The sequence below is a fragment of the Palaemon carinicauda genome, chromosome 41, assembly GCF_036898095.1.
Source record: "Palaemon carinicauda isolate YSFRI2023 chromosome 41, ASM3689809v2, whole genome shotgun sequence".
Lineage (NCBI taxonomy): Eukaryota > Metazoa > Arthropoda > Malacostraca > Decapoda > Palaemonidae > Palaemon > Palaemon carinicauda.
The window spans coordinates 7,507,047-7,531,630 of NC_090765.1; the positions used below are offsets into that span (position 1 = coordinate 7,507,047).

Here is a 24,584-nt window from a genome sequence, read left to right on the forward strand (position 1 = left end):
CTCTCGAACTTCGGGAAATTGCTCCCCCAGTTCGAATCTAAATTTCTCTCTTTCATCTTTTTCTTCTGCTTAATATTACTTCGACCTTCTCCTAATTTTATCAAATTTCCTTTCTTTCATCTTGCTGTCCTATCTCTATGATTATTATTTTTCTTAGTTATATATATATATGTAGATGTATGCATATATATATATTTATTTATTTTATTTGTTCATTTATTTTTTTATCTATTTTTTTTCTATTTTATTTAAATGGCGTGGATATTTCCACATTCGTTATTACTGCCTGCTTAGATGAATGGGAGAAGGGATCACGGTTGGGAGGTATTCGCATTCAAAGCTATATATGAGAGTATTGGATGATCTCAGCCATCCCAAAGATGGTTTGGACCTTTTTGGCGGAACTACTCTCAAGGGTTGGGTCATCGGAATCCAGGGGGATCCAATCCTTGAGGTGGGACTCTTGGCTTTTGGCCGGAAGCCCATCATTACAGATATGGGGAGGATGATTCCATATTACTTTGGTCTCAGTCCTAACAGGCGGGTTTAGCTTACACCTGTGCCTCTATATCTGTTTTGATGCTATCCTTCGGGTAGGGTATGGAGTGGACCATCGGGGAAATATACTCTCATTGTGCCGATAGTGGCGAATGCAAATTTCCTTTCCAACGTATGATACTTTCTTATAATTCTCAAGCAGGTACCCCAACAAAACAACAAAAAACCTGAAAATCCCTCCCTTAAATATGGACCCTTCAAATACTGACTCCCCATCCCCTGGATTTGCTGACTCCCCCCCGGCACTGTTGACGACTTCTGCTACTGAAATTAAGGAAAACTCTGTTGACGACCTTCGAACTAAAAAGGACCACTCTACTGATGTTAAAAAATCTAGCAATTTGGGTAACACAGGGAAACTACGATTCCTTCATGTTTCCCAAATCCCATTAGAGACAAATTATGATGATATATATAGAGCATTTGAGTGCTATGGATTGATAAAGGAAATACAGATGCGACTTGGAGATGAAAAATGGGACTCTTGGATATCTTTTGAAAGTCATGATGAAGCGTTTAATGCCATAAGTAATATTAGTAGTATCAAAATTAACGAATTGAACATCATGGGAGCTCTTTGTGATAAGGTCCCAAAGGAATTGGATGTGTACAAACCTGCTGATTGGTTTGAAAAAGATAGAAATGTACCCATGCCTTCACAGAGAAAACCCAAACCACCTATGTGGCTCTTAGCTGAACCTAAAGGGATAATAGGGAATTATTTTAAGATATGTAAGTTTATCCAAAAAAAAGTAGGAACCATAGCACCTGGAGATATATCTCGTTTTGGGAAGAACAGTTATCTCATCCATGCCAAATCTTCGACTCAGTCTGCAATACTGTCTAACTTACAGACAGGCAGTGATGAAATTACATTGGAAATGAAACCTCATCTAAATTTTAGTTATGGAAGGGGAGTGGTCTTTAATAAGGACCTATACGAATTTACAGAGGAGGAGATACTTTCTATGTGTCCATTAAATGTATGGAAAGTGCATAAGGTTCCTGGAACTTCAATGATTATACTTACTTTCCAGGATGCTGATGTACCTTTCCATATTTTTATTGAAAATGAAAGGATTAAAGTTCGACCTTTCAAACAAAAGCCCCTGCAATGTTTTAATTGTTTTAAATTTGGACACCCATCCAAAGTTTGCAAAAATGGAAAAATGTGTGGTATTTGCTCCAAAACTTATCATGGAGAATGTACACTTGAGGCCAGGTGTTCAAATTGCAATTTGAATCATAAATCAACTGATAGGATATGCGAACTGTATAAGTTGGAGGAAGCTGCCCTAAACAAATCAAGTTTAGAACACATAAGTGTGGGACATGCTAAAAGAATGTTGAATAAATCAACCAGCTATGCAAAGGCCTTAAAATCAAAGGTAAATTTACCACAGGAGACAGCAACCCCACCTAGCACTGCCAGTAATTCTAAGAAAAGAAATACAACCTCTGATGATAAAGTACTGCATGACAAAGTAATCGTATTGCCTTCTGAGGCTTTGCCACAGCGTATTAAAAATGGGTCATTGCCCATTTCTGTACAGCCTTCGTCCCCCATTACTAACATTAGTACTAACCTCTCCCAGGCCATGTCCTTGCCTGATTTGATGGAGATGCCACCTGACACTAAGTTACCAGGTGCACCTGTATTGGGGAAGGTGCAAAAACCTGGTAGCTCAAAACCTACTAATCGGAAAAGAGAGAGACCTCCATCTCTCTCACCCCCTTCCATAAGAAATATCAAAATTACGACGTCAAATAAATATGATGATTTGTCTGTTGATATTTCTGATCTGGAAGTCAATTTAAATAAATCGGAAATTCAAGTGGAGGTCCACCAACCTCCTCAACAATCAGATCAAAAAGACAAAAAGAAAATCATAAATTCTAAACCCAATCTATCAAGACCTTCTTTAATAAAACCACCTAAAAATAGTGTTAGATCAAAAACTGCTAATGGGAAGACTCCATCCAAGGGGTCTACCAAATTATAAACCATAGTTTTTTCCTCCATTTTGCAATGGAATTGTCAGGGTTTAAGGGCCAAATATGAAGAACTTAAGCTCCTTATTCATGAGCATTCCCCCATAATTATTTGTCTACAGGAGAGCAAACTTGATCATAATACCCCATGTCCTCGCGAATACATTAGTTATAGGACACCATATGATCACCAAGTGGGGAGCCATGGCGGAAGTCTCATATACGTTCGTCGAGATGTTCCCCAAGTTTCTCTGTCTATTCGTACACCTCTGCAGGCAGTGGTTGTACAGATCGACATAGGGCGAAAATATACAATTTGTTCTCTGTACTTGCCTCCAAATGATAACATTTTGTATGACAACTTAGTGGAGGTGATTCAACAACTCCCTCAACCTTTTCTTTTACTTGGAGATTTGAATGGTAGACATCCTTTGTGGGGTGATGTTTTAGCAAACACGAGGGGAAATATCATATCATCAATTGTGGAAAATGAAGATGTGGGACTCCTTAATACAGGAGAGCCCACACACTTTCATGTCCAGACAGGTACCTTGTCATGTATTGACCTAGCAATCGTAAGCTCTAATTGCCTAATAGACTTCGATTGGAGAACATTAGATGATTGGCATACTAGTGATCACGCACCAATCATTATAAACACCAACAATGGTCCACCTTTACAGGGATCGCCACGATGGAATCTTGACAAGGCGGACTGGGGTAAATTTCGTGAGCTAAGCGAAATTGAGGGGGATGCAGGACAAGTTGAAAATATCGATGATGCCATAGACTTACTGAATGGAACTCTCCATACAGCAGGAGTCAATTCAATTCCAAAAACAACAGGGTTATTCAAACGACGACCAGTCCCGTGGTGGTCTTCAGAACTAACTGCCCTGCACAGAGCCACAAGAAGATCTTTAACACGATTGCGTAGACGCAGAACTGATGAGAATTTAATTATGTACAAGAAATGTAGAGCACAGTTCCGTCGTGCCATGAAAGAAGCAAGGCGCCAGTCATGGATGTCTTTTGTTTCCTCCATTAACAGTAGAACACCACCATCTTCTGTGTGGAGAAAAGTAAAAAAGATAGCTGGCAAATTCACCCCCAACCCACCACCAGTGTTGAAGGTGAATGGCCAGTATGTAACTGAAGCAAAGGAAGTTAGCAATGCCCTGGCTAATCATTTTTCAAATGTATCCAGCAAGTGTGAAGGAGCCCCTGGTCACCAGTATAGGAGCGCTGAAGAAAAGAAAATTTTAAATTTTGCAACAAGAAGGGAAGAGTCGTATAATTCTCCTTTCACTGAAAGAGAATTTGATTCCGCACTTGCTCATTGCAACGATACAGCCCCTGGACCCGATGGAATTCCATATGCAATGATTAAACATGTACATTTTAATACAAAGCTATTTATTTTAAGTATTATTAATAGAATATGGCATGATCATAGTTACCCAAGTGTTTGGGAACTAGCCATTATTTTAGCCTTTTTAAAACCCGGTAAAGACAAGTTTTTAGCAGCAAACTATCGTCCTATTGCATTGACATCTTGTTTATGTAAAATCATGGAGAAGATGGTCAATGCAAGGCTGATATGGTACCTTGAAAAGAAAGGTATTTTATCACCGATTCAATGTGGATTCCGAAAAATGCACTCAACGACTGATGTGTTGATACGACTAGAGTCTTCTATTTGTGAAGCCTTTGCTTCCAAACAGCACCATGTTACAGTATTTTTTGACCTTGAAAAGGCATATGATACCACATGGAGATATGGTATACTTAAAACCATTCATGAATTGGGATTGAGAGGAGAGCTGCCACTATTTATTCAGGCATTTCTTTCACGTAGAGTTTTTCAAGTGAGAGTTGGGGAAACACTATCTGAGAGTAAGTGCCAGGAAGAAGGAGTTCCTCAGGGTAGTGTGCTGAGTGTAACCCTTTTTGCACTAGCAATTAATGGGATATCCAAAGCCATTCCCCAGGATGTTCTCTCAACATTATTTGTGGATGATCTCTCAATATCATTTGCTGGCACTAGAATGGCAATGGTTGAGAGAAAAATCCAACACTCTATTGATAAAATTATCCAGTGGGCTGACATGAATGGATTTAAGTTCTCGACAAGTAAAACTACCGTTGTCCATTTTTGTCGTATCCGGGGAGTACATCCAGACCCGGATATATACATTAAAGGTCAACGGATACCATGTGCAAGAGAAGCTAAATTTTTAGGTTTGATATTTGATTGTAGGCTGACATGGGTTTCTCACTTAAAAGCATTAAAAGCTAAATGTGTTGAAGCTCTGAATATCTTAAAAGTATTGTCCTATACATCGTGGGGGGCAGACCGCAATACTATTTTAAAATTATACAAGGCCTTGATTTTTTCCAAAATTAGTTATGGTTGTGAGGTATATTCTTCAGCCACCCCAAGCCGGTTAAAAATATTAGACTCGATACATCATGCAGGTATTAGATTGTCTACTGGAGCTTTTAAAACCTCGCCTATCCCAAGTCTCCTTGTTGATGCTGGAGAGTTACCTCTAGACCTATACCGAATGTCTTCCATTCTTCGGTATTGGTTTAGATTGCAAAGACTCCCTAACTCTCTCGCCTTTCAGACTGCAAGCCTTGTAAGACACGCATCATACTTTGAGTTGCACCCAAAATCTCCTCAACCTTATGGCTTTCGGGTGAAACGATTATTAAATAGTCTGGATTTAATTAGAAATAAGGTACTTCCATTCAAGGTATCACCAACGCCTCCATGGAAGTTACCAGAGATATCTTTTTGTAAATATTTTATTGGAGATAAGAAGAATATGTCAGACCTAGAAGCCAGGTCTCTTTTTAATGAACATGTTAGAGAACATAGAGGATCAACTTTTATCTATACTGATGGCTCCAAATCTGATGCTGGCGTTGGATTTGGAGTACATAGTAATGGTTTTAATTGTAGAGGTGCACTTCCTCTGACCGCTTCCATATTTACTGCCGAACTGTATGGCATATTAACCGCTATTGAGAAAATAGCGTTGGAGAAGGAGGGTAATTTTACAATTTTTAGTGATGCAAGGAGTGTCCTTCAAGCTATGGAAGTTTTTAATTCTAATAACCCTTTAGTTTTAAAGATTTTAGAATGGCTTTTCATAATTGGACGGAGAGGTATAACAGTTCAATTTTGTTGGGTTCCAGCACATGTAGGTGTGTCTGGGAATGAGAAGGCAGATTCACTGGCTAAGGAGGCTGCATCAGAGTTGCTGCCAAGAAGGTATCCCATTCCCTGTGATGATTTCTTACCTGACATCAAGAAATTGGTTTGCAATAAATGGCAACAGCAATGGGATAGTCAAGATGGCAATAAAATGCGAGAGATAACAAATGACATATCTCCTTGGAGGTATAATATGATGCCCCGAAAATGGGAGACGTCTCTTTGTCGTCTCCGTATTGGTCACACTCGGTTTACACACGAGTTTTTGCTGAAGAGCCAACACCAACCATATTGTGACGACTGTGTAGTACCTCTAACAGTAAGGCATTTGTTGACCGAATGCCCCAATTATAACAACTTGCGGAATAGATATTTGTTTGAGGCTCGAGGTGAGGGTGGCAGGTTCATCCTTGCCAAGATTCTTGGAAATGATGTGTCCTACCATGCAAGTGGCATTTTTAGATTTATTTCAGAAGCAGGTCTTCTGAAAAATATTTAACTTTTATTACATTCAACTTTTATGATTTTAATTGAATACTCTTTTATTTTTTATTTTATTTTATCTTTTATTTTTGTATACATGAATTAAATGTTACCGGCGTCAATGACCTCAGATGTCAGGATGCCTGAAAACTTTGAATCAATCAATCAATCAATCGTCTGTTGAGATACCTGGATGATTGGTTGACCCTAGCAGACTCGATGACTACCCTTCTCCAACACCGAGACAAGCTTCTCGAGTTTTTTCCCATTTGGAGTTCATGGTAAATCACGAGAAGTTCTCCTTGCAACTATCACGGAGACTGGTATACCTGGGAATGCTGCTGGACACCAGGTTAGGGAAAGTCTTTCCCTCAACAACAGAATCGAGAGACTAGAATAGGTAGAAAGCCTCTTCTTCCAGCGAGACTCGCTTCCAGCACAGCAATGGCTACGACTCATAGGACACCTGTCTTCCCTGCAATGTCTAGTAGCCAACGACCATCTGCGGTTACGATCTCTCCAGTAGCGGCTAAAGTCCAGTTGAACTCAGCACAAGGACTCTCTGGAGCTGTTGGTTCCTATTGGACCCTCCCCCCCCTCCAGAATTGATGCTCTTCACAGATGCATCAAAAGAAGGGTGGGCTGGGCCCACTTGCTGCATAATATGACCTCAGGGCTCTGGTCAGAGTGTGAAAGTATGCTGCACATAAACCTAAAAATGAGGCCAGCCTTTTTGGCCCTGCGACAATTTCATCAGCTCCTGACAGGTCACTCCATGGTGTTGATGAGCAACAACACCACGGTGGTGACATTTGAAAATAAGCAAGGCGGTACCTTTTCTCATCACCTTTGCCATCTAGCAGTAGAGATGCTACGATGGACAGATGACAACTTGGTGTCCCTATTGGCTTGCTTCATTCCAAGCAAAAATAATGTGCTCGTGGACAACCTGAGCAGAGTGCCTCATATAGTGGGCTCAGAGTGGTACTTGAATCGTCTAGTAGCCAACGAAGTCCTGACTTTGTGGGGTTCCCTAACCATGGACCCATGGACTTGTTTGCGATATCCCCTCGAGCTCTCTGGCAGAACGTGTTCCAATAACATTGGGACAACATCATTGTCCACCCAATCCCTCTAATTTGCCTGATGAGAAGAGTTCTCAACATGGTACAAACATCTACCAACCTTGCATTGACCCTAGTCACTCCGCTATGGCATCATGCAGAATGGATTCCAGACCTCCTTCACTTGCTAACAGAAGTCTCGAGAATAACTCCCTCCACGTCACGATCTACTCAGACATGGACACTCAGAGATTTACCACAAAGCATAGAATCCTTACATCTTCATGCCTGAAGGTCATCTAGCATCTTGCCATGAAGAGAGGTTTTTCACATGTTGTGAAAAAGATTTCTAGATACCTCCAGGAATCTAAAGCTGCTGTGTACCAGGCAAAGTGGGCAGTCTTCTATGGTTGGTGTAGTGGAAGGGGTATCTCTCCTCTCAATGCCACTATCCCAGTGATAGCAGAGTTTCTTATATACCCTCGAGAGAAAAAACTCCTTTCAGTATTGGTAGTGAAAGGCTATCGCTCAACCTTGTGCCTTGCCTTTAACCAGAAAGGATTTCATATTTTCACATCGTTGGAGACACCTCTCCTCCCACGAAGTTTCAAGCTTTCTTGTCCTCAGTCGGGAAGGTGGACCCCCTCCATGGGACGTCGTACGTGTGTTATGATCACTAAGAGAGGCTCCTCACGAGCTGTTGTGTTGGCATCAGATCTTCACTTGACACTGAAAAGGGTCTTCCTACTCGCTTTGGCTTCAGCCAAGAGAGTAAGTGAACTGAACGGTCTTCCCTACAATGTCTCCCAATCAGGGTAGTAGGTTGGCCAATGCACCAGCCACCCGTTGAAATACTACCACTAGAGAGTTATGGGGTCCTTTTACTGACCAGACAGTACTACATTGGATCCTTCTTTCTGGTTACGGTTCATTTTCTCTTTGCCTACACATACACCAAATAGTCTGGCCTATTCTTTACATATTCTCTTCCATCTTCATACACCTGACAACACTTGAGATTATGCAACAATTCATCTTCTCAAGGGGTTAACTACTGCACTGTATTTGTTCAGTGGCCACTTTCCTCTTGGTAAGGGTAGAAGAGGCTCTTTAGCTAGGGCAAGCAGCTCTTAGAGGAGAAGGACACTCCAAAATCAAACCATTGTTCTTTAGTCTTGGGTAGTGCCATAACCTCTGTACCACGGTCCTCCACTGTCTTGGGTTAGAGTTCTCTTACTGGAGGGTACACTTGGGGATGCTATTCTATATTATTTCTCTTCCTCTTGTTTTGTTAAAGTTTTTATAGTCTATATAGGAAATATTTGTTTTAATGCTGTTACTGTTTTTAAAATATTTTATTTTTTCCTTTTTTTTTCCTGTCCTCTCTGGGCTATTTCCCTGTTGGAGCCCCTGGGCGTATAGCATCCTGCTTTTCCAACTAGAGTTGTAGCTTACCAAGTAGTAGTAGTAGTAGTAGTAGTAGTAGTAGTAGTAGTAACAACAACAACAACAACAACAACAATGATAATAATTATAATTAATAATTAATAATAATAAATAATGGGGACAGGTAATGCTCAGTTTCGTCCCCGAGTTTATCGCCAAGACTCAAAATTCGGGAGTAGCGGATCCTAGATTCGGGCCTTTCTGGATTGAGAGTCTTCGTAAAGTAACCGATAACCCAGATCAACTTCTACTGTGTCCAGTAAGGGATTTGAGGTGTTACATCAAAAGAACTGCATGAGCTCATCCCCATGTGAGCAGATTGCTCTTCAGCTCGGGGAAGGTTGAGAGAAAAATCGTCAAGAACACGATTTCAGCTTGAATTCGAAAGGTCATAGAATGTGTCCTGAATCCCGATTCTTCACCACAGGTGAGGAAATCGAGAGCTTAAGATGTTAAGGGCTTTAGTGTGTCCCTAGCACTCAAGAAGAACTACTCTGTGGCATAGGTCCTGCAAGTGGATGTGTGAAAGAGTCAGATGAATGACCTTCACCACCCTCTACCTGCATGACTTGGTGGCTGCAACTCAATTAATTTAAACACGTCAAGCTTGATGGACATGTAGCAGATGGTAGAGGACAGAGGTTACCTGAGATTAAGTCTGGGGTGAATGATAAGAATGACTGGCTCGTTTCATTTATCGTCCCCTTTTTGGGAACAGTATCTGAGGATCTTAGGTACTCTACAAGCTGGCCTCCTGTCTGCAGGTAATAACCATTTCTGTTGTGTGACTTGATACCTGTATATGCATATATATTTGTTACGTCCCCATATCCCCTTTGCAAGGTGGGAATTGGGTAATGTACTGTATATGGTTTGGTCAAGGAAGTCCAAGTACTTCTGAGAATTCTTGCCTAGACCAGTCATATTGCTAGTATCTTACAATCACAAGGATTTCTCAGGCTGCTGAAGAGCTCAAATGCACATAGATTTAGTGTAAGTGCCAGGGTGAAGGAGGAATCCATAGGTCAAAGATCAGCCAGTTGGTTAGAACTTCCACCCACCTTAGGGTGAGTCTTTGTTATTAAAGAGCAAAAGTGTTTGTATTACTGATAGAACAATGAATAGATTTAAGAATAATTTGTATTTTTCTTAACAATACAAACCTTGAGCTCTTTATACAAATTTGTTCTGCCTGCAATCGAAAGTGACGAGAGAACACAGGGTTTGTGTGTGTGTGAGCGGGGTGGCCGATACTACCTCCTACCCCTTGCTAACTGTGGTGGGGTAGTTACACCTTGCTAAAAGTCTTATGGCTAGTCTTCCAGCTTCGCCAAAAGTATATTCCCTAATAATGAGGTCAAGGTTTGTATCGTTGGGAAAAATACAAGTATTCCTTACATTTTTCATTTTTATGTAATGAAGGTTTTGCTACTATTTGAAGATTATAGTTGTGATAGGGTGCTAAGGGTGACAAAATCTCTTACAAATGTAAACTAAAGGAATGTCTATTTTATTGGAATAAGCTGCATCTAAAAGTAAACAACTGGTTTCACTAATATCATCATCATAAGCTATCATTATGGATTAATTCAGCAATTTAAACAAACTATTATAAAAATTCATTAAAATACTAACTTGTACTTACCTTTATAAGTTCTGTTAATACCATGCACTCCAAATGTCTTGCAAATCCATCTGCTACCACTCGATTCCTCCCACCCAGTTCTTGCTCTCTCATGGTAACCTGGATTCCCACCTGCGAGATATTCTTGAACTGATTCTCCTCCACTTCTTTCTTCAAGGCACGAGCTTTTTCTGTTAGTCTTTTAGCCCTAAGCTCCTTGCTAGTATTCTTTTTGGATGAAGCAGATGAAGCAAACTGTAAGTATATATACAAAAGGAACAGAAAGAAGAAATATGTCCCTCGGGTCTGTCTCTAAGGCCAAAGAACATTAAGCAATGTTAATTTATGAGGAAAATTATTGCTACATGATTTTTAATTTTCCCAGTTAAGTAGCAGTCATATAGATATCCCTAGTTCAGTATGAGACACTTATAACATAAGAATATTTGGTAGCAGTCTTTATTTGTCCAATAATTTAATCACTTGTCCTGTGAGTCCATTTGTGGCCTTAATAATTGAAGAGCATATTTTTTGTCGTGTGAAAAAAATGAACAAAAGGCCTTTGACCTAAATCCCTTGAGCAGTAGTCTCTTTGTCGTCCAAGACTGAAAGTATTTGTCTTGGGTGTCAATTGCGGGATTTTGTAATTATAGTGTTCTTTATAGTATAAAATATTTACAAAAGATTATAAATACGATATGGAAATACTTCTGCTAGATCAAGGAAAAAATATGCTCTCCACTTTGCAAGAAAAAGCTTTTCATTTACTTATTTGATCTTAAATAATATATACATGTTGACTACTTATGGAATTATAATTCCTATTTTTTTTTTTTTTTTTTGCTTGTTAAATACAAACCCCTGGCCCCGATTTTGAATTGAGCATACTGTTCGCTGCGTAACTAGTTAAGCCAAAGATCATTTTTCAATATTAAACTTAGCCGGTGATTATATAAGCTGCAGCTCTGCTGCCCGACAGAAAAACTATACGGTCAAAATACGCCAGCGATCGCTATGCAGGAGGGGGTGTACATCAACAGCGCCATCTGTCGAGCAGGTACTTAGTACTCCATGTAAACAAAGAATCAATTTTCTCTCTGTCGTGCCACCAGCAAGACCTACTAAATTCGCTGTTGCTTACTGGATTGGTTTTCACAGATTTTGGTGAAGTACACATTTCTAGTTATTAGCTTTCGCTTTGCAGAGGTTATCTTCAATACATCCTTGCATTCTTTTATTGATTTTTGGATTATTTGTTGACGACTTGGATAGATTTTGAATTCCCCTTTGACTAATTCAAGATGGCTGACCCTTCTCAAGTCCCTAAATACAGAAAGTGTAGTGCTAGGGACTGTTCAAGGCGTCTTCCGAAGGCCTCTATCGATCCGCACACCGTTTGTTCTAATTGTCGTGATAAAACCTGTCAATTGGAAGATCGATGTGAGGAATGCGTTGGGCTTTCGGGATTCGATTTTCTCGAATTCCTGAAATATTCACGTAGGCTAGAGAGAGATAGAGTCAGGAGAAGTTCATCTCGCTCCGTTGATATTTCCTCTCCTCATGCCCCACAACCTATTCCTTCCCCTGTAGTGGTTGCTCCTGATCCCCCTTCTAGCACTCAACAACCTTCGATGGCAGATATGATGCGTGCCATCCAGGCTCTGGGTGAGAGAGTCGAGTCATTGGCGAGTGACCGTAACCAACTCATGGCAGACGTCAAGGAGTTGAAGGGTAAGAGTGCAGTGGGTAGTGACAAAGTGAGTGGTAGTGTTGTGGAAAGTGTTAGTGTTGCGCTTGAGGGTGCGTCTGTTCGTGCCTGTCGTCCTCCCAGTCCGGGACCTCTTGCAAGCTCCCAAGCCCAGGGGAGAAGCAATGTCGTACGACCAAAGGGTTCGACAGGCTTTAATCAGCGGACAGACGTTCCCTCCGTGGTTTCGGACGTATCTTACCAAGATCGCCCCACCCACAAGAAGACGAGAGAGCCCATTTATTCCTCGTCTGCGGAAGATGTTTCTCGGAAGAAACAATGGACCAAGGTCTCACGGCCTCTTAAACGCAAGTCGGTCCCTTCCGCGCAAGTCCAACGGCCCAGTTGTAGCCACTGGGTCAGTTCGGACTCGCTGCAGTCTTCCGATGACTGCACACCTCCTAAGAGAGGCAAAGCGGTACCGCAACAGGCAGTAACACCGTCTGTTGCCGCACCTGCTACTGTAGACCCTAAGTGGTCTTTGCTGCAGACCATACAGACGCAGTTAACGTCATTAATGCAGGACTTTCGTGCGGAGAAGGTTGACGCTGCACCACCCGTTAGCCTACAACCAACCACGGTTGTGCGTCCAGTGGACGCTGAGGCTACCTTCTCCCGCACTCCAGCTGTGAGAGTCCCGCCACCCATGCGCAGTGTACCCTGCCAGCCGCATGTTGACGTTCAGCGACGCACGGAACCCTCCGTTGACGTTCGCGAGTTACAACAACAACCTAAGTTGTTTTGTTTTGACGCGGTGCGTCAACCTCCGCAACCCAGTGTGGTTACCACTACTCGCCCACAGCAGACTAGACAGTCAGAAGTAGACGCTTTGCGCCCCCGCGCTGCTATGGTTGTTGCCAGCTCACAGACTGGCCAACAGTTCCATGACGTTGTGTCCAGTGCAGTCACGCATGCACCCGTGCTGCCGGACTCAGCTGACCAGCCAATTCCTACTCCTTTGCCGCTTCCTCCTCAGTATTCAGACGATGGACTCTCTGATGATGACGACGCTGCACACTTTGACGACCCGCATACGGACATCGACGAACCCAAGACCACGCCTCCCTCCTTGGACTTTAGGAAAGTTCTTGCACTGTTCAAGGAGATGTATCCTGATCAGTTTGTTTCTGCAGCCCCACGCTCTCCTCCATCTGAGTTCGCTTTAGGCACGCAGTCATCCGCGCCTGCCTTTACGAAGCTCGTCCTCGCCCGCTCGTCTAAGAGAGCTTTAAGAGTGTTGGGAGATTGGATGCAGTCCAAAAAGCACCTTGGGAAGACAGCATTCTTGTTTCCCCCTGCGAAACTCGCTTCCAGATCGAGCGTCTGGTATGCCACGGGAGAAGTTCTCGGCTTGGGAGTTCCTGCCTCTGCCCAGGGCGACTTCTCAAGTCTAGTAGACTCTCCCCGCAGGCTAGCCATGAGACGCTCCAAGATTTGTTGGACTCCTTCAGACTTAGACCATCTGATGAAAGGAGTGTTCAGAGCCTTCGAGGTTTTTAACTTTTTGGATTGGTGTTTGGGAGCGTTGAGCAGGAAGACCTCCCCTTCTGACAAGGAAACTTCCATGCTCATTATGTCCTGCATGGACAAGGCCATACGGGACGGTTCCAGTGAGCTTGCGGCTTGGTTCGTTTCCGGGGTCCTCAAGAAACTGGAAAACTTTTGCTCCTTCTTGTCAGCTGGAGTAACACAATGTCAGAGATCGGAACTTATGTTTGCTCCTCTCTCGAAGTGCCTTTTCCCAGAGGAGTTGATCAAGGAGATTGCTGCCTCCTTGATTCAAAAAGACACGCATGACCTGGTTGCGTCATCTGCCCGCAAAGCCACCCCTTTGCCTACCGTGTCTAGACCCAGGATGGATACTCCAGCGTCCAGATTTATTCCGCCCTTTCGTGGCAGAGCCTCCAGCAGAGGAGGTGCTCGTGCCGAAGGGAGACGTGGGATTAAGAAGAAAGGTACCAAGTCCTTTAAAGGCAGAGTCTGACTGCCACCTTCTTCAGACAGCAGTGGGAGCCAGACTCAAGAACTACTGGCAGTCCTGGGAGAACAGGGGCGCAGATGCACAATCTGTGAAGTTGCTCAGAGAAGGGTACAAGATCCCGTTTATGCGCAAGCCCCCTCTAGCAACGTCTCCCATCGACCTCTCTCCCAGGTACAGAGAGGAGGACAAGAGACTAGCTTTGAAGCAAGAGGTGTCTCTCTTACTAGAAGAGGGAGCGGTAGTCAAAGTCCGGGACCATCAATCCCCGGGCTTCTACAACCGTCTCTTCTTAGTGGTAAAGAAGACAGGAGGGTGGAGACCGGTGCTAGACGTCAGTGCTCTGAATGTCTTTGTCACAAAGCAGACGTTCTCCATGGAGACGACAAAGTCTGTGCTAGCAGCGGTCAGGAAGGAAGACTGGATGGTCTCTTTAGACCTAAAGGACGCTTACTTTCACGTCCCCATCCACCCAGATTCCCAACCTTTTCTAAGGTTCGTTTACAGGAAGGTTGTCTACCAATTTCAAGCCCTGTGCTTTGGCCTAAGCACGGCGCCTCTTGTCTTTACGAAACTGATGAGGAATATTGCCAAATTCCTGCATTTAGCGGACATCAGAGCCTCCCTCTATTTGGACGACTGGCTTCTAAGAGCCTCTTCCAGTCGTCGCTGTCTGGAGAATCTAAAGTGGACTCTAGATCTGACCAAGGAATTGGGTCTCCTGGTCAATATGAAAAAGTCCCAACTGGTCCCATCCCAAACTATAGTGTACTTAGGGATGGAGATTCACAGTCAAGCTTTTCGGGCTTTTCCGTCGGCCCCCAGAACAAGTCAAGCCCTAGGATGCATCCAGAACATGCTAAAGAAGGACCGATGTTCAGTCAGACAGTGGATGAGTCTGATAGGGACGCTTTCATCCCTGGACCAGTTCATTGCGTTAGGGAGACTGCACCTCCGTCCCCTTCAATTTCACCTAGCTGTTCACTGGAGAAAGGACAAGACGCTAGAAGCGGTCTCGATCCCCATTTCCGAGAAGATGAAGTCATCACTGACTTGGTGGAAGGACAACATCTACCTCAGAGAGGGTCTGCCCCTGGCTGTTCAGACCCCCAACCACATTCTCTTCTCGGACGCATCGGACACGGGCTGGGGTGCGACATTAGACGGTCGGGAATGCTCGGGATCTTGGAACTCGAATCAAAGAGCGTTACACATCAACTGCAAGGAGCTACTGGCAGTTCATCTGGCCTTGAAAAGCTTCAAGTCCCTCCTTCTAGGCAAGGTGGTGGAGGTGAACTCAGACAACACCACGGCCTTGGCGTACATCCCCAAGCAAGGAGGGACCCATTCTATGACGTTGTACGAGATCGCAAGGGACCTCCTCACCTGGTCAAGAGATCTAAACCTGTCTCTAGTAACGAGGTTCATTCAAGGCAACATGAATGTCAGGGCGGACTGCCTCAGTCGGAAGGGTCAAATCATCCCAACAGAATGGACCCTACACAAGATTGTGTGCAAGAGACTATGGGCCACATGGGGCCAACCTATCATAGATCTCTTTGCAACCTCGATGACCAAGAGGCTCCCAAATTATTGCTCGCCAATCCCGGATCCAGCAGCAGTTCATATAGATGCTTTTCTACTGGATTGGTCCCATCTAGACCTTTATGCATTCCCCCCGTTCAAGATTGTCAACAAGGTACTGCAGAAGTTCGCCTCTCACGAAGGGACAAGGTTGACGTTAGTTGCTCCCCTCTGGCCCGCGAGAGAATGGTTCACCGAGGTACTTCAATGGCTGGTGGACGTTCCCAGAACTCTTCCTCTAAGAGTGGACCTTCTACGTCAGCCACACGTAAAGAAAGTACACCCAAGCCTCCACGCTCTTCGTCTGACTGCCTTCAGACTATCGAAAGACTCTCGAGAGCTAGAGGCTTTTCGAAGGAGGCAGCCAGGGCGATTGCTAGAGCAAGGAGGACATCCACTCTTAGAGTCTACCAGTCGAAGTGGGAAGTCTTCCGAAGCTGGTGCAAGTCAGTATCAGTATCCTCAACCAGTACCTCTGTAACCCAAATAGCTGACTTCCTATTATACCTGAGGAAGGAAAGATCTCTTTCAGCTCCCATGATCAAAGGTTACAGAAGCATGTTGGCAGCAGTCTTCCGTCACAGAGGCTTAGATCTTTCTAACAACAAAGATCTACAGGACCTCCTTAAGTCTTTTGAGACCTCGAAGGAGCGTCGTTTGGCCACACCAGGTTGGAATTTAGACGTGGTACTAAGATTCCTTATGTCAGAAAGGTTCGAGCCACTACAATCAGCCTCCTTTAAAGATCTCACTTTAAAGACTCTTTTCCTCATCTGCTTAGCAACAGCTAAAAGAGTCAGTGAGATACACGCCTTCAGCAGGAACATCGGATTTTCATCTGAAACGGCTACATGTTCTTTACAGCTTGGTTTTCTAGCCAAAAACGAACTACCTTCTCGTCCTTGGCCGAAATCGTTCGATATTCCAAGCCTTTCTAATTTGGTTGGAAATGAACTAGAAAGAGTCTTATGCCCTGTTAGAGCTCTTAAGTTCTATTTAAGACGAACTAAACCTTTACGAGGACAGTCAGAAGCTTTATGGTGTGCTATTAAGAAACCTTCTTTACCTATGTCAAAGAATGCAGTTTCCTATTATATCAGACTGTTGATACGAGAAGCTCATTCCCATCTGAATGAGGAAGACCATGCTTTGCTGAAGGTAAGGACACATGAAGTTAGAGCTGTCGCAACTTCAGTGGCCTTTAAACAAAATAGATCTCTGCAGAGTATAATGGACGCAACCTATTGGAGAAGCAAGTCAGTGTTCGCGTCTTTTTATCTTAAAGATGTCCAGTCTCTTTACGAGAACTGCTACACCCTGGGACCATTCGTAGCAGCGAGTGCAGTAGTGGGTGAGAGCTCAACCACTACATTCCCCTAATTCCATAACCTTTTTAATCTTTCTCTTGAAATGTTTTTTATTGTTGTTTTTTGGGTTGTCCGGAAGGCTAAGAAGCCTTTCGCATCCTGGTTGATTTGGCGGGTGGTCAAATTCTTTTCTTGAAAAGCGCCTAGATTAGAGGTTTTGATGAGGTCCTTTAGTATGGGTTGCAACCCTTGATACTTCAGCTCCTAGGAGTCGCTCAGCATCCTAAGAGGATCGCGAGGCTCAGTAAGGAAGACGTACTTAAAAAGGCAGAGTAATTGTTCAAGTCGACTTCCTTACCAGGTACTTATTTATTTTATGTTTGTTATTTTGAATAATTGCTAAAATGAAATACAAAATACTTAGCTCATAATAATGTAAACATGTAATGCTGGTCTCTACCCACCCCCCTGGGTGTGAATCAGCTTATATAATCACCGGCTAAGTTTAATATTGAAAAATGTTATTTTTATTAATAAAATAAATTTTTGAATATACTTACCCGGTGATCATATATTAAAGGACCCTCCCTTCCTCCCCAATAGAGACCCAGTGGACCGAGGAGAAAATTGGTTCTTTGTTTACATGGAGTACTAAGTACCTGCTCGACAGATGGCGCTGTTGATGTACACCCCCTCCTGCATAGCGATCGCTGGCGCATTTTGACCGTAGAGTTTTTCTGTCGGGCAGCAGAGCTGCAGCTTATATAATCACCGGGTAAGTATATTCAAAAATTTATTTTATTAATAAAAATAAAATTTTTATAAAAGAAAAATAGTTTTTCAGAGTCACAGGCGAGTCTCCTGGTGTCATGGTGGGGACCCCCTACTCATTGTATCGTCATCATGCCATTCCTGACTCAACCTGAAGCTACTTGACAGATGTTATTTGAGTGGTTGGAAAGGAATGAGAGAGCTATCAGAATAATATTGATGGTGTTGAGACTAACTGTCTTACTGCAACTACATGTCCTATAGAAAATATGCCCAGATATTGAGGAGTTACACCCCTAAGGTAATAAACATAACTTGAAACATCACATCTTACATTAATAACTTGGAAAATAAGTATTTCTTAATATGTAATAATACTAGCAATTCTTATTACAGGAAACTAACTTAGTAGATATGACTCATAGATTAGAAACAAAATGTAACTCTCCCTGGACAAAATTATACAGTATTGCTTGGAATACTGTACTTTTCTTTGGTGCGAACAAAATTAATATGTTTTGTTTTGTGATGTTCTGGAGTAAATTATATAGAGCTTTTTTAACATAGCACAGATGGATACAAGCTGGACTTTACATATGAAACCAGGAGTGAGTTTTAGTTCTGCGAGAGTTTTAATGTTATATACTGTATTATATGGATTCATTAACCCATACATTCAGTCAATAACCTTATTAATTTTAAATGGTAAAGGTAGATAATGATTGAAATTTTACAAAAACTAGTTGATTGATTCTAAATTATCTTGTCACATCTACCATGGGCAATGATGATAAATATTTGTAATTTTGCATATTGTAAAGAAACAGTTATTAAAAAGAATAGAGGGCATGAATTTTAACATATGTAAAAATATACACATGAAGTAAATGAAAAGCATATTACTTATAAGATAATGTATCAAAAATTTATATTTAGCATTTAGGATTAAAGAAAAATATACTGTACAACAGAGAAGCTACTACAGCACATAATTTGAATTTAAATTGATCAACATACATTAAAATTGTCTTGCAGAAGATTAGTTTCAGTAACAAGAAAAATAATCATATAAAATTGTACAATATACTCTTGAAAACTTTCACCAAACAATAATTGCTACTGCATATGATAGAAAAGAGCCTCTCAGTTAGTGTGATCCAGCAATCATCAGAGGAATGTTGAATTCCTCCATATATCTGATAATTATGGGTAAACTGTGTAGTCAATGCAAAACTGCTTGCAAACGCTTTCCATTTTCACAGCATTGTACTCTCTTCATAAGAGTATATGTTTGAAGCAATTTATTTAATTTTGTTAGGATCTATATAATGCTATTGTTCTTGGTAGAGATAGTGGATTGAATTTCAAATATATGAAAAGGGATATTGCTTAAAAACAGCATGTTGGTGGAATACCATTTTGTTTCTGCAGACTTAGCCGCTTGACCTGCTCGTTTATTATCATAAATGTTTACATTGACCAAATCCCAATAGAATGAAATTGTACATCTTTTGTGATTGGTATAAAGATAACCACAAAATATTTAATGCTAATTGATGATCAGTATTAAAATTTTCATATCACTTGAGTTACAAAATATTGTGAAGCTATGGTTTGAGAGGGCAGTGATATGCGGCCCTTAAAATTCATGGGTTTGCCTTTTGCAGATTCAATTATTTACTGGGAAAGCCCACAATATTATTTAAGTGATAAATTCAGTCTTTCCTAAGGTATGCATCGATTATTACACTTCCCCTGTTTCATGCTATGTGTACCTCAAGACATTCTTGCTTGCTTGCCTTCCGTGCAGCACACCACCTTTGCTCTTCATACCTCACGATAACTGTAGCAGTAACAGTTTGTGTGCTTACCATCATTTTAAAGCCTCTCATATTTTTTGTGCTCAACTTTTGCCATTATCCCATGAGAGCATCATCATCCACCAAACATACCCCAAAGTGCCATAAGAGCATGATAACCTTGGAGCAAAAGGTAGGGTTACCAAGTCAGCGTAGGGAAGATATGTCTTTTGTGACTAAAGGCAAGATATTCCATGTGAATGAGAGTACTGTGCTGTAAATTATTAAAAACTAAACCAACATTCATGTTACAATGAATAAGGGTTTGTGGGAAAAAAAAACCCCTTATGGTTTGTGTTAGAAAAAAAATGCATGTTATGTTCAAAATTGTCAATTCTAGTTATTTCATTATAATATGTAGTCTCTCTCTGAGCTATAGCCTTCCTTAGGGTCATGGGTTCCCCCTGCAAGGAACGGTTGCTTGAATTCTTACAGTTGAGTACACAGCAGGAGCACATACCGGTAACTTCTGAGTCTTTGCCAAGACTTGGGGATCATGGTAATCTTGAGAAGTCTTCCCTGCTTTTCACTCAAAGACTGGTATGTCTGGACTTGGTATTAGACACCAAACATCATAAAGTCTTCCCATCAGACAGCATAGCAAGGCTGAGGAAATTTGCAAGGCCTTTCCTCAAACAAGAAGATCTCCCAGCCCCTGTCTCCTTGGACATCTATCATCCTTGGCCCGTTTAGTTCCCATCGGTCGCCTGAGGATAAGATCTCTCCAGTGGCATCTGAAGTCCAATTAAAATCAGGCTTTTGATTCTCCGGACACTCTAATTCCCAGGGGATCAGAGGAAAAGACGTATCTCGAATGATGGCTGGCAGACGAGAATCTGCTGAAGGGTGTCGATCTTCTCGTCCCTCCTCCTGATTTGATGCTGTTCTCGGACGCAACAAAAGAGAAGGGTGGGGGTCCCACGTGCAGCACCACACGGCCTCAGACCTTTGGGCTAAGTCCTAGTACCTTCGCATTAATCTATTGGAGATGAACGCTGTTTTCCTGGCCCTTAAAGAGTTCCACCAGTTCCTGGTGGTTCACTCAGTGGCGGTGATGAGCGACAGCAACACGGTAGTAGCTTAAACCAAGGAGCAAGGAGGTACTTTTTTGCAGCCCCTTTCCCTTCTAGCAGTAGAGATACTGAGATGAGATGCATGTTTGAATTGCGCGATTCCCCATTTATGTGGTCGTTAGTTTTCAAAAATAAATCTTCTTTATCCGCAAAGCTGCTCAAAGTCTGCAAGTCAAGCACCACAAAACACTGAACGTATCAAATCTATTGTCTTTACAAGTATATTGGTAGTCCTAAGTATGGTGCCTGATAATAAATGTAACCAAACAATATTTACCTTACATTTTATTAACATAATTTCATAATAAGTAGCCTTTTTAAATATTTAACTTAGCCGGTGAATATATAATAGCTGATCCTCCGGCGGCTCGACAGAAAAACACACAAAAACTCGTGAGCGATCGCTATGAAGGTTGCGGGTGTGCCCACTAGCGCCAATTATCGGCCAGATACCGCATATACATGTAAACAGACCCAATTTTTCTCTGTCGGTCTGATCGACAAGACGTACCATTACTCGCTGTTAACCTGGAGTTTTTCAACAGTCTTGGTGAAGTACTTCCTTTTGGTTTGAGCTTTCGCAGTGCAGGTGTTTTATCTTCAACTTAAATCTTGAACTCGTTTTTGGATAGATTTAATTGTTGATGACTTTGGATTGTTTTTTGGACTTTCTTTGACTTTTAAATGGCCGACCCTTCCCTTAGTATGGAAGTGTGTTTTAGGCTTTTAGCAATTATCTTATCACGTTATAAATTGTTGTTGTTAATTATAGATTTTCCTCTATATATTTTATTTCTCAACCGCCTTTATTAGGCCTCTTCGATTAGCTTTCCATTTATAATAAACATCAAGATAAATTTTAATAATTTGTTTATATGTTGTTTATATGCGACCTTACCTATTCCTCCCCTAATCCGAGAGTAGGCGGTCCTAACTTGGAAACCGAAGTTAAACAACGTTGAGCCCTTTCAATCGTAAATAACTTTTACAGAGCAAATGATTTAAAACTTATTAAATGAATATTTTTTAGTAGATATTTTATGAAAGATTTTCTTTGAATAGTCTTCGTACTGTTTCAAAGATGAACTAACGTTTAGTTTATTTATGCTACGCAGTTTGCGCTCTATCGTTACGATAGAGAGAGAGAGAGAATCACGGTTTCACTTTGCACGGGGAGAAAGGATAAAAGAAAGAGTAAATCGATTCTGACGTTTTGTTCATTCTTCTTTCAAACTTAAATGTTTTAAATACTAATTTAAAGGAACTTGTTAATTTTCAATTTCTTAGTCCTTTCAGTTTTTTCCTTTGGTCAAATAACCTGTTTGTTGACGAAAGGTAAGTGGGCTTTTCTCTTCGGTGCGAAATCAAGAGAGAGAGAGAGAGAGAGACGGAGAGAGAGAGAGGAAGAGAGAACGTTCCGATCTTTATTCTCGTCCCAAGCGAGTAACGTTGTTCTCGAGTCAGTTTTTTACTCTCGTCCCTAGTCTCTGTACGGGGAGAAAGGATAAAACGTTTTTAGTTTTTATTCTCGTCCCAAGGCACTGTACGGTGAGAGATTGAAAAAGTAATTTTGAATGAACTAGTGTTTAGTCTCCTCCCCAGCCACTGATCTTTTTATCTTAATATATGTTTACTGTTTTTTGCTTGTATTAATGTGCTTACATTATACGACTTATTTCGCAATTATAACCTTTTGATGAGGGTAGAATTGCGTGCTTCAGGTAGAAATCAGTTTTATTCATGCCTAATGTGAATTGTTGAAAAATTCGATTTCAGTGAAGTAAGTGCAAAACAGAAAATCGTAGTGATAAAGTGATAATTGCGCAAAGTGTTATCAGTGTTGCGACCGAGGGTTCGTCTGTTCGTGCCTGTCGTTCACCTAGTCCGAGACCTCTTGCAAGCTCCCAAGCCCAGGGGAGAAGTAATGTCGTACGACTTATGGGTTCGAGAGGCCTTAATCAGCGAACAGACGTTCCCTCTATGGTTTCAGGCGTGTCTCATCAAGACCGCCCCTACCATAAGACGAGCGAGACGATTTTCTCCTCGTCATCCGAAGGCTTTTCGCATAAGAAACCGTGGAGCAAGGTTTCGAGGCCCTTAAAGCGAAAGCCAGTCCTTTCAGGACAGGTCCAGCGTCCTGGTTGTAGCCATTGGGACAGCTCTGACCCTATGCAGTCATCGGAAGACTGCTCGCCGCCTAAACAAAAGCGTAACACAGGCTCCGAGAGTCTTATTGTAGGCAAGGTTTTGCAGTCACAGACGTTACCCTCGTCTCTTACCGCACCCATTCCCGTTGATCCTAAATGGGTTGTACGGCAAGACATGCAGAATAAGCTTGCCTCTCTTATGGAGGACTATTCTGCTGAGCAGGTTCACGATGATCCTCGCCGCTTAGCTGATCGAGATCCTGGCCGTCAGCCGCCCAAACGAGCCTTTGCTCGTCCTGTTGACATTGACGTTACAAAGTCACGTCAATCGTGTTTTGTAGAGCCTCACTCGATGCAGTCCCGTGTTGACTCTCAGCCGCTTGTGGACGTTCAGCCGCTGCCGCTTGCTCTTGTTGACGTTCAGGACGTTCGCCAACCAGCATAGTTGACTTGTTTTGACGTTGAGCGTCAAGTACCGCAGTCAAGAGTTGTTTTGACTGCTCAGTCTAGGCAGTCAAGGCAGTCTCGAGTTCACGTCGAGCGTCCTCCCGCACCTGTTGTTGTTGCTGGTCAGTCCTTTAAGCAGTTACATGACATAGCGTCCTTGACTGCTACTGTTGCTCCTTTGCGTGTGGACTCTGCTTGTCAAGCATTGCCACCACGGCAGGTCTCTCCCTTGCTTGAGACTCGGCAATTGTCGGACAAGGTTCCTTCAGATGAGGAAGTTGCTGATCCCCCTCCTACTGATATTCCCTTGAGGACTCTGTCAGACGGAGAGGAGCCTAAAGCTGCTCAGCCCTCTATGGACTTTAAATAAATCATGCTGATTTTTAAGGATCTTTGTCCGGATCTTTTTGTAACTGCTGCTCCTCGTTCGCCTAAACGTCAGAGTTTACACTAGGCCTAGCTACTTCGAAGCCGTTGTTTTTCTAAGCTAGTGCTCTCTCGCTCTTCTAAGAGAGCTTTACGTTTGCTAGGCGACTGGTTAATCACCAGGAGGAGTTTGGGGGAGACAACCTTTGCTTTCCCTACTTTTAAGCTGGCTTATAGAGCGAGAGTCTGATATGACACGGGAGAAGTTCTCGGCTTGGGAGTTCCTGCCTCTGCCCAGATAGACTTCTCAAACCTCATAGACTCTCCCTGGCGCCTGGCCATGAGACGCTCCAAGATTTTATGGTCGGCTTCAGAGCTAGACCATCTCCTATTAGGAGTTTTTTCGAGCGTTTGAAGTTTTGCTGTACAATTATGTCATGCATAAACAAGGCTATCAGGGATGGCTCCAATAATCTGACAGCCACGTTCTCTGCAGGAACAAGTCTATCAGGGATGGCTCCATTGATCTGGCAGCCATGTTCAATGCAGGAGTACGTAAGAGGCAAGTGCGCTCAATGTGTTCATTGTCAAGACAAACTTCACGATGAAGTCTACCAGGCTGTCTTGACAGCATTAATGGAAGGCGACTGGATGGTCTCTCTCGACCTTCAGGAGGCATACTTCCACATTCCTATACACCCGGATTCCCAACCGTTTCTGAGGTTTGTTTACAGGAATGTGGGGTACCAGTTTCGAGCCCTGTGCTTTGGCCTCAGTCCTGCTCCTCTCGTGATTACGAGGCTCATGAGGAATGTGGCAAAATCCCTCCATCTATCGGGAATTCGAGCCTCCCTGTACTTGGACGACTGGCTTCTCAGAGCATCGTCCAGTCTTCGCTTTCTGCAGGATCTACAT

At 42.4% G+C, this 24,584-nt stretch overlaps 2 protein-coding genes across 3 annotated transcripts in view; one reads left to right on the forward strand and one right to left on the reverse strand.

Annotated features, from left to right (window-relative positions):
- Positions 1-24,584, reverse strand: part of LOC137632303 (prolyl 3-hydroxylase 1-like) — a 254,231-nt gene that overhangs the window by 74,284 nt on the left and 155,363 nt on the right. The window contains exon 8 of one of the 2 annotated variants that reach the window (XM_068364219.1): positions 10,412-10,618. In XM_068364219.1, coding sequence (XP_068220320.1) covers positions 10,412-10,618 — 207 coding nt within the window. Of the gene's footprint in view, positions 1-10,411; positions 10,646-24,584 lie in introns of both variants that reach the window. The other variant, XM_068364218.1, reaches the window with a different exon arrangement.
- Positions 1-24,584, forward strand: part of LOC137632306 (uncharacterized) — a 76,739-nt gene that overhangs the window by 39,472 nt on the left and 12,683 nt on the right. Inside the window, exon 3 of the mRNA XM_068364221.1 lies at positions 17,843-18,078. The gene's annotated coding sequence lies outside the window, so the exon portion shown is untranslated. The remainder of the gene's footprint in view (positions 1-17,842; positions 18,079-24,584) is intronic.